The sequence below is a fragment of the Echinops telfairi genome, unplaced genomic scaffold, assembly GCF_000313985.2.
Source record: "Echinops telfairi isolate 266 unplaced genomic scaffold, ASM31398v2 ScPeMD7_7;HRSCAF=31, whole genome shotgun sequence".
Taxonomy (NCBI): Eukaryota; Metazoa; Chordata; class Mammalia; order Afrosoricida; family Tenrecidae; genus Echinops; species Echinops telfairi.
Genome location: NW_022103904.1, coordinates 4,574,431 through 4,585,054, shown reverse-complemented (window position 1 = coordinate 4,585,054; position 10,624 = coordinate 4,574,431). Strand labels below are relative to the sequence as shown.

The 10,624-nt window shown below is 38.5% G+C and overlaps 1 protein-coding gene across 2 annotated transcripts in view; it reads left to right on the top strand.

Moving 5' to 3' along the window:
- The window catches only part of VPS41 (VPS41 subunit of HOPS complex), a 221,919-nt gene that overhangs the window by 104,921 nt on the left and 106,374 nt on the right, over positions 1-10,624 (top strand). For both annotated transcript variants that reach the window (XM_045286362.1, XM_004708026.2), the window contains 2 exons: positions 2,156-2,218; positions 6,259-6,324. In XM_045286362.1, coding sequence (XP_045142297.1) covers positions 2,156-2,218; positions 6,259-6,324 — 129 coding nt within the window. The remainder of the gene's footprint in view (positions 1-2,155; positions 2,219-6,258; positions 6,325-10,624) is intronic.

Sequence of the window (10,624 nt, the reverse complement as noted above, 5' to 3'; positions counted from 1 at the left end):
AACGATGTACAAATGCGCTTTACACAATTGATGTGTGTATGGATTGGGATAACAGTTGTATGAGCCCCTAATAAAATGTTAAAAAAGAAAAAAAAAAAGAAGAAGGTTTGTGTGAAAATTAACTATGGGGAACCATGTGAAAACTTAGTATGGTACCCGGCAGATGGTACGTACTCAATAAATGTTAGTTATTACTATGAAAAAAATAAATAAATAAAAAATTAAAAAAAAGAACTAGAGGAGGGTTGTGGGTTTCATTGTTGTTATACTGAACCCCAAGTGACTCATATCTCTTCAACTCTTGTACACCTCCTAGTGTTTTCTTTTGCCAGATCATTTTTTTTCCTGATCTCCCACTTATTGCATAGTACCTTCCTCTTCATCCAATTAATGTGTCTAGCGATTCCCATCCTTCCCCTCCCACCCATGGCAGCCATCAAAGAAATAGCTACTTTCGTGTGAAACTCTTTTCATAATTTTCTAGAATAATAACTCACGATAATATTGGTCCTTTTGTGATAAATTTTGCTCAGCAAAATGTTCATCCATTTTACGAGGTGTTTAGCAGATCCATCCTTCTTAGATAGTAAGTAGTATTCCGTGTAAGCATCAGCCTCCACAAACCTAAATCCATAACTAAATGGTGCCTTGAGACTAAAACCCACCTTTCAGGAAAGGATCATATATTGCAAAGTCTTAGATGGAGTCGGAGAAAAATATAGAACAGAACTCAAGATCATAAAAGAGATTAGGTCGGATAGAGACAATGAGAACCCTCACTGCTATGGACCTTAGTCACCCTTCAGGTCTGGGGCTAAAGTCATCCCCATGTTAGAATAATCAGTCATTTAAGAGCCATAGAGGTGAATCTTAGGTCTTAGGAAAGGAGACTGGAGAAAGGAGGAAGTGGGGTGAGCAGTGGTACACAGAGGGGATCAGAATGGATGAATTGAAACAAAATGTGTATATATTGTTGATCTGCTCTGTAAACCCTAAATAGTCATCATCATCATCATCATAGAGATCAGCATGATTCTTATCTCCTAAGTGTCAACATGCAACTAGTTTTCCCCAAAAGTAAGCACTAATTTTCAGTGCTTACACTTGGGTTGGCATTCCCTCTCCAACCCTGATCACCGAGGGTCGATACTGAACTCACAAAATGGAAAAACATCTTTCTTCAGACCAATACCTATGCAGTGATTCTCTGAACCTGGCCACCCTGAATTCCCAAGTTAAAACGCATTCTGTCCTTCACACTGCCAAATAGGCAGATGGCATTCTTTGCAGGAATGTCTCATAGACTCTCACAGAGAGTATACTCTACTTACACCTTCAGATTTATTACAGCTAAAATGGAAATTCACATGGAAGGGGTCACCGCACAGACACTCTGTGTCTCTAGCAATGGTTGACCCCCGAGAGTAGATGCTCTTACCAGTCAAGAAGCTCACTTGAGTCGCCATGTTCAGGGCTCTTATTGGCCTCCTCCTGAGGTTACGATAGATTACATTATGCTTCCTGAAGTTAGTATCGGTGTCCTAGGTAGTCCCTCTTGGTCTGGGCAACCCCAGTCATTAGCCTTAGGGGGAGTCTGGCAAAAAAAAAAAAAAGCCAAAGCCGGATGTGCTTCGTTATTAATAAAGTAACCTGGACTAACTTTAAGGTTGGCACTGATAAGCACAAAATTAAATCTTAAATTTATACACTCTCAATAAGGTCTGCATACGTTTGAAAATTAGGTGCAGTTCGTATAATTATCTCACCACATTGGTCAATCTTCAGGTAGATTAATATATATTACTTCAAAAAGAAGTTCCCTTTGCCTTTAAGGAAAGAAAAAATTCATTTACAAGCAGACCAAGTAAATCATAAAAGAATATTGATATTCTGTTTATCTCTTTCATTTTTAAAAGTTGGCATCTATTTAATAAAGCAAATTTGTGTTGAAAAAGTGATCTCAATTCATGGAATGCGCATGAACTCTTGATTGCAGTGGAGCCCTCTCACTCTGATGGAATTATTTTCATTTGGGTATTTAATGGAGATCCCAAAAGCTTGAGATTTTTAAATGTCTTCTTTCCTTCATTCTTTTCTTTCTTTCATTCTTCTTTATTGCTATCTTGGTGAACTGACTTAGTCCATTTGTTTTTAGGTGCAGGTATTTGGACTGTATACTGGAGAAGAATTTCATGAGACTTTTGACTGCCCTATTAAAGTAAGTATTCAGTAAGCTTTCATTTGTCTAAGGGTTTTATCACCTATATCAATAAAGATTATAATACTGTGAGCACTACCACACCTGTGTTCATTTGGTCGGTCTATTCGGCAGTTCAGATACATTGACAGATATACTGAAGGACTGGGTGTCTGTTATGATCTCAGTCTATCTTCAGGAAGCTTCTAAGGCAGTGGGTGAGTGGATGAACACAAATACAGGGTATATAATTAAAAACTCGAAGAAGTTAAAGTAATATTAATGCGTTCAAGGCTGAGAGAAATAACTTTTAGCCATTTTGTTAAGGATGCCATTATGGAGGAAGTGATGTGGGACTGGCCTTTAATAAACAGCCTGGGGCAGATGCAGAAGCTGGCTTTCCTTGTGGTCAAGCAGCATAATGGAAATGGAGGCTAGGAACTTTAAATCATGTTCGAGAAGTGGCAAATAGTCTAGTTTTAGATGTATGTAAAGTACTGATTGGGCAAGAGGGCTATCGATTGAGAAGGGCTTTATCTGCAGGCTAAGTAATTTGGACTCTGGTAGATAAAGAGAAATTGTTGAATGTTTAAGAACAAAGAAATGTTCATTAAAAGTAAGCTTTAGTAAAATTATTATGGTGAGAATATACAGCATAGACTGGAGGCTAAGGTACCAGTGTGGGATAATAATCTTCTAAATTGTGTCTTTTAGGGGTTCATATGACTAAATGTAGTAAACTGTGCAATTAAGAGTTATAGGAGGAGGCCATTCCTTCCCTTTCATTGCTTATTCAAGCATTACTCATCAACTTGTAAATAAGAGTTAGGATCTGGTTAGTTTAGAAAGTCAGGACCACAGAAGGAGCGTGAGTTAGCAAGAACAGATTCTGGGGAGAATAGACAATTTAGAACACTAATGCAATAGTGTCTTAAAAGAACAGCGAGAATGCTTCTCAGAGGAAAGCATAGTGAGATTTCATTATCAAGTACTGTGGACATGTTGTCAGGAGAGACCAGTCCCTGGAGGGGCAGCGAAAAAGAGGAAGACACTTGTGTTAGTCCAGGTTGATCAGAGAAACAAATCCAGGGACACTCATATGAAGTGTAAGAGAACTTTTATATCAAAGAGTAGTTGTACATTAAGAAATCATCCCAGCCCAATCCAGATCAAGTCATTAAGTCCAATATTAGCCCATATGTCCGATAACACTCTTTAAATTCCCCTTCAGACTCACGCAACACATGCAATGAGCAGAATGCAGGAAGATCACAGGCCAATGGATGGAAAGTCTTGTGGATCTAGTGGCAGTGGAAACATCTTAGCGCTGGCAGGAGTTTCCATGTGGCTCCTCCAGCTCCAGGGCTCTGGCTCTATCAGTGTAGCTCCATGTGGCTTGTCAGCAGGAAGACAAAGCAGAGTGTGTCCCGCCGCCACGTAGGAGTTCCATAATCCTCAGGAGAAGGCCATGCCCACATGGAGGCCTCATTGGCTATGGCCTGATTGACACGCTAGATTCCACCCCTTTGCAAGTTGACAGGAGATTACATAACTACCACAACTCTTGATAAGATGTATTGACACAGTGGCTGCCACAGTGGGCTCAAACATAAGAAAGGTTGTGAGGACGGTGAAGGACCGGGCAGTGTCTCATTATGCTGTACAAAGGACCATGATGAGTCAGAACTGACCTAATGGCACCTAATAGCAGCACAATACTCTATGCAGGGTGTTGTCAGCAGAGCTCAATAAAAGGACTTGCGTGAATATTCAAAGTGGAGTGGAAAAAATGAATTTGGAAAGCCTTTCGAAGATAAACTTAACACACGTTAGAGGCACATTCAATGAGAATAAGGATGAAATTACCGAGAATTTTCCTCTTGCTTTAGTGACGACATGTAAGAAGGCCGTACGTTTTGGGAAGGAGTGGTTTCAATAAGACATTGTTAGCTTGGTCTGGACTCTTGAGTTTCCATGCCAGTTGTACATTTGGTGGAGTTGTTAGGGAGGCTATGGTGACTGGTCCTAAAGACACGAATTTGATAACTGTAATTGAATAGAAAGAAGTCATTTTTATAGATAGTATCCATTTTAAAGTTGTAGAGTAAGAAGAGAAGACTAATAGTGGCATTCTGAAACACTGATGTAAGTTCCAGGCAGGGGAGTGGAAACAGGAGAGGGGTCTGTGAAGAAGCATTTATACAGACAGAAGGAAGCTTGGAAGGGTGGTGCAGAGAAACCAAGGGAGAAAAGGTTTCCAGCCGGAGGGAGCGGGTAGAAGGGTCACCGGCAATGGAGAGGATGATTAAGGTAATGATTGACAAAGTCACTTTAGTTGATAATTATGAAGCTGCTAGTGGTCTTAGTAAGGACAGTTAAGGGTTCAACAGGTATTAATAAGGAGGGGGAAAGAATCAGTATCGATTATCTTTCTAGAAATGTTGGCAATAAAGAAGAAAGATCAACCAGTAGATAAAGAATGGGGCACTATCCTGGGGTGATTTTTGCAGACCATGTTTTGGTTGATGGAATTTCAGGAGAAAGGGACAAACAAAATGAAAAGAAAGGCGTAGTCAGTGAAGTGGCAATAGTGAATAAAATCTAAAAGCACAAGTATAGAGTCAACTCAGCACAGAGCCCTGCAACCTCGGCTTATGAAACAGGCATGCGGGAGGGGAGACCAAGCCCAGTTACTGTGAAACTGAGCATGAGGAGGGAGCAATGAACAAAAGTGACCCGGGGATAGCTTTAGTTTCAAAGAGAGGCATTGGGTTGATTGGCTCATGTGGTTAAGGAGCCTAGGTATGCCTGGAATAATGGTCGATATCTAGAGTTGTGCTTCCTAAGAGAACATGAGTTGAAGCGGAATGTGTATGAACTGTTGAATATAAAACTGACGAGCTGCTCTGTAAACCTTCACCTAGTTCATGAACCTGTAGAAACAGCAAGTAGAATCAGGGGTCCAGGAGGAGGGGAGTAAAATTGTGGGGGTCAGGGTGGGGGTAAAAAGGAGACAAGGTCAAGGAGTCCATGTACGAAAAGATTGTTTGGAAACTGATTGTGGTAACAATTGTATAATTCTATTTGACATGATCGAAATATGGAATGATATGATACGTTTTCAATCCCAACTAATATTTTTTTTAAGACAAGAAAGACTTAATCTGGGAGGTAAGAATGTTTGGATGAATGGGGGTAGGCGGTGGGGTTATATGCTGAACCCTGACAAAAGAGAGGATGGAAAGAGGGATGTATTCCATTGGAGGAGAAAAACATATTGAGTTAGTTAATAAGAACATAAAATGTATATAGTTGAAGATTTACTCATTTGTAATTTTAGTGTGCGTGTTTGTGCCTAGGAATACTCTCAAAAACAAACTGTACCTTGTCAATGATTTCAGGAAGGCTTGGGGATAACAAAAAAAGGTAGAATCTATATGTGCTTATAGAGCTAGAAGGTGAGCCCGAAGGCAGAGTTGCAATGAGCAGAGCAACTAGAGCTTCATTCTCTCTCCCCACCCACCCTGTTAATAACGTTATATAATCATCATAAACCACAGAGAGACTGGAGATGGTGAAACCTTGGGAGAAACAGGTAGCAGGGTAGAGGAGATTGGCTATGTGGAAAGTGGATGAGAACCAAGTTGTGGGTAAGAGAAGATCCTCCACTGCTGGCGTCTCTAACCTCTTGAGTTCCCTAGCTCTGATGTCTCCCAGTCTTAAGGTGTGATTACAGTGAATGTTTGGGGAGCATCTTGGCACACATCTTGGACAAAAGAGGTGGTGAGGTTCTTTCTCTGGGGTGCTCCTAGGAATTGTATTCCGTTACAGAGCACTGTGCCATGATGCTGCCACAGTTGACCTCTTTTGGGCAGTTAGGAAGGACAATTTATTTGGTCTAGTCTCTGTTTTCCTCAATTTGTTACAGAATAGTAACTAACTCTCATCAAGATTAATAAGCAGGGTAAATTTTAGATCCTTCTGTCTGTGATAACATAAAGGGTTCATCCTGTGTTTGAACGATGACTTTTAACCCAGGGTTGGGTCTGTTTTCTTTGTAGATCATTGCTGTGCACCCACACTTTGTGAGATCCAGTTGCAAGCAGTTTGTGACCGGAGGAAAGAAGGTAAATGCTTTATTTCTCCCATCACACGCAGCATTGGATGTTTGATTTTTACTTTGTCTTTAACATTTTCAAAGTTTGACCATTCATTTAAGAAAGAAACATAGAATGAGTATGTCTTGGGGGACAGGTGACTAAGAGCTTACTAAAATTCATCTGTAGTAGACAGGGAGAAAGATATTTTGCAAGTCTTTGACATATCGTACACACACACACACACACACACACACACACACACACACACACACACGGGCATTTAAAAAAATAACAAAAGGGTCATTCAACGAATGTTTTTTTTTTTCTCCCTTGATGTAGAAAACCTCTTACAGGACTTCATAAAGTTTTAGAACTATTATGGCTGCTCTTTAATCACGTGTACTGGCATATCTTATTATCTTAATGCTATTAAAGAATAAGAGAGTAAAACCCTTGGTACATTTACAGCTTCTGTTTTCTATAAATACATACAGTAAATTCTAAAAGATTTTTTCTGCTAATAAAGTAAGTCAATTTTCTCTTTCTCATATTAACCAGAGGCATCTTTAAAATCATTTTGTTACCAGAAAATTTTATCACTGTACTAGAATGCTGAATACTGTTTTGCATTTGATTTACAGCTCAGTGTAAAGGAGGTGGCCTCTCATTATTTCTACACAATTGCACAGTCACGGAATAGCTACTTTGGGGCTCAGTAATTGGATAGTTTTGATGTTTTAAGGTAGTTATCTGTAGTTTCCTCCATGGCCTGCTACTCCATATACTTAAGAGGTTAGGAGCATGTACTGGTTATTATCATACCCAGTTTTTCTCAAGATAGAGTGGTTATTGCATGGTCAAATGGCCTATCCTGTAGTCCAATTCCATTCAGGTCATGAAGCCAAGATTGTGCCAGCTCTGATTTCTGATGGAAAGCCAATTCCTTCTCTCCTACTTTATACCCCATTACTATCCATAGGCTTTCACCTCATGATTCTTTAAAAATGTTGTTGGGATTCATTAAAATGGAATGTAAATTGCATAGGAATTTAGCATTCTCTTTCTGCAACTTAGCAAAATGCCCACATACACTTAACCCTATAACGCCGAGCGCAACGTTTTTGTAACATTTAATTAAATGTGTGTGTGTGTGTGTGTGTGTATAAACTATGACAGTAAAGAATTAAAAAAACCTTTTTCCCTGAAATTAAAAATTCAGGCGTTATAGGGTTAAACTATTGATAAACCTCTATGCCCTAAATATTTCACTTGATGACCTGTAGTTTTGAGTTCCAGTTTCTATTTTCTGGACTTAAAAAGATTTCCCAGTTGCCCCCTATTTCTTTGAAGGTACTCAAATTTAAAAAAAAAAAGGTTTTAGGCATAATATACTGGTGATCTCCAAGCAGTATTATTGTTGTTGGTATTGATGTTAGGTACCACCAAGGTGGTTGTGATGCATAGCAACCCTTTGTACAACAGAGCAAAACATCACCTGTCCTGCACCTGCCTCCTCACCACCACCACATTTGAGTCCATTGTTACAGCCACTGTATCAATCCATCTGATTAACGATCTTCCTTTTTTTCACTACTCCTCTACTATCCCATGTCTGGTATCCTTCTCCAGGGACTAGTAATTCATGATAACATGCCCACAGTATGTGAGATGAAATCTTACCATCCTTGCCTCTAGGGAACATTCTAGCTGACTTTCCCAATACAGATGAGTTCTTATGGCAGTCCAGGGTTTTTTCAGTATTGTTAGCCCACACTATTTACATGCATCAATTCATCTTTGGTGTACCTTATTCATTGTCCAGCTTTCAGGTAAATATGAGCTATTGAAAAATACTCTGGCTTGTGTGAGCAGCATTTCAGTCTTCAAAGTGACCTCTTTGCTCTTTGACACTTTAAAGAGGTCTTTTGCTGCCCAGTGCAGTGAGCCCTTTGATTTCATGACTCCTACTTCTGTAGGCATTGACTATGGATCTAAGTAAAATAAAATCCTTGATAATTACAATCTTTTCATTGTCTATCATGATGTTGTTTATCGGTTCAGTTGTAATGAATTCTGTTTGCTCTGTGTTGAATTGTAATCTGCAGTACACCTCCAAGCAGTAGAACGCAAAATGTGAAGGCAGTATTTTCCCGTGTGGCTTTATATTATTTTGATTATCCACATGTTCATGAAGTCGAATCATTGCTTTTACACTGTAGGGGATACCTGTAAGCTTCACAAGTTTGCCACAGTAACTTTGCTATAAAAATGTCGTCAGCCTGTAAGACACATTGGCTTACTGTGTTAGTAACATGATCATCCTCCTTCTACATAGCATTTTGGTATGGTTTATAAACGTCGATAGAAAGGGCATAGTGAGTATTTTAGCTGTTCATGTCAGAGCTCATCAAGTAAATATATGAGGCCAGGAACTGAGTAGTCTAGCAATCCAAATGGTCGCAAGGTAATGTAGAGAGAACTTAGACTTTATACAAAGACAGTCTCATTGCCAATAGTATAAGTTTAGTTCATCAGATGATGAATAGGAGAGAGTTGAAGAGTCTGCTTTTCATTGACCATGGGATGGGTTGTTCTACAATCAGCCTTCCATGAGAGAGCGTTCCAATTTCTCCTTTTTTCCTATTTACTTTTGTAGAAATATATCTGTAGACATTGTTTTCCAAGAGTGCACAAAGAAGGTTAGTTGTGTTTATACAAATATTGTGTGTATACAAATCATTCTTACATGGAATGAGAATTAAAGAAAAGCAAAAACAACTGGTTAAGTTGTCTGGTGAAAATTTGATTGTAAACAAACAAACAGAAACCAACTGTGTGGACTAAAGTTTTTCTTTCTCATGAGATTAGCACCTAAACATCAGTGATGTCATTCCTAGCTCCATGATGTCAAGGAATAACCACGGGTCATCTCCTTCGCGGTTGTCCTGCTTGTTGAATTGTAGATGCCCTGGTGGCACAAATGGCTAAGCACTTGGTGACTAGCCGAAAGGTTGGTTGAACCCATCTAGAGGGGCTTCCAGTGGCAGGCCGTGAAACTGCTGTGGTTGCCTTGACTTGGATTGACTTGAGGGCAACTGACAACAGTTTAACATTTTGAGAAACTCTAAAACTATTTTTCTAAGTATCTTCACTTATTTACATTCTTATCAGCAACAGATGGGGCTTCAATTTCTTCATATTCTCAATAATATTGTTGCATTTTGTTTGAAGTGTATGATTGTGGTTTTGATTTGAACTCCCAGAATATTACTGAGTTGGACATTTTGTCTTGTGTTTATTAACCATTAGCACATCTTTTCTCTGAAAAATGCCTATTTAAATTATGAGCTGATTTTAAATTAGGCTATTTATTTTTTATTTTTGAGTTTTAAAAGTTCCTTATATCCTTTTTTTTAAAAATCATTTTATTTTGGACTTTTACAGCTCTCATAACGATGCACACATCCATTGTGTCAAGCATATTTATTTGTACATATGTTGCCATCATTATTTTCAAAACATTTTCTTTCTTCTTGAGCCCTTGGCATCAGCTCCTCTTTTTCCGCTCGCTCCCCAAACCTCCCACCCTTGTGAACCCTTGATAAATTATATATTATTATTATTATTTTCATATCTTATACTATCCTCTGTCTTCCTTCACCCATGTTTCTACTGTTTGTCCGCTTTATATAGTCTTGATACATGTCCTTTATTACATATAAGATTTGCAAATATTTCCACTCACTCTGTCTTCTCATTTTATCGATGCTATTCTGTTAAGCATGCCATTTCTTAATTTTGATGATGTCTCATTTATTATTTATCCATTTATTAATTGGTATTATATCTAAGAAATCATCATGTAATCCAGGGTCTTAACAATGTATGCCTATGTTTTCTTCTCACTTAAATTTAGATTTATTTTCCGCTTTGACTTGACTTTATGGTGTGAGGTAGGGTGCAGATGAAATCTTTTGAATGTAAGTGTACGGTTGACCTGGCACCATTTGTTTAAAGAATGGCCTTTCTCCGTGGAATTGCCTTGTTGCCTTTGTTAAAAAGAAAAATCAATTAACTAAATATGTTAGGGTTTATTTCTAGACACTCAATTCTATTGTATTGAAATAGATATGGATCCTTCCTTGGGTTTTTGTACCACAATTTTTTTGTGTAATTACTTATAGGATGACAAAAAAATTAACACTTAAAGCATTTTGATTTTGGATTCTTTTTCTTAAAATACAATTATAGTTTCTCCTGCGTATCTTAGATGCTTATGAAACATTGGGATGTAAAGATTTAGAGCTTTGTAACATACATTCAGAAG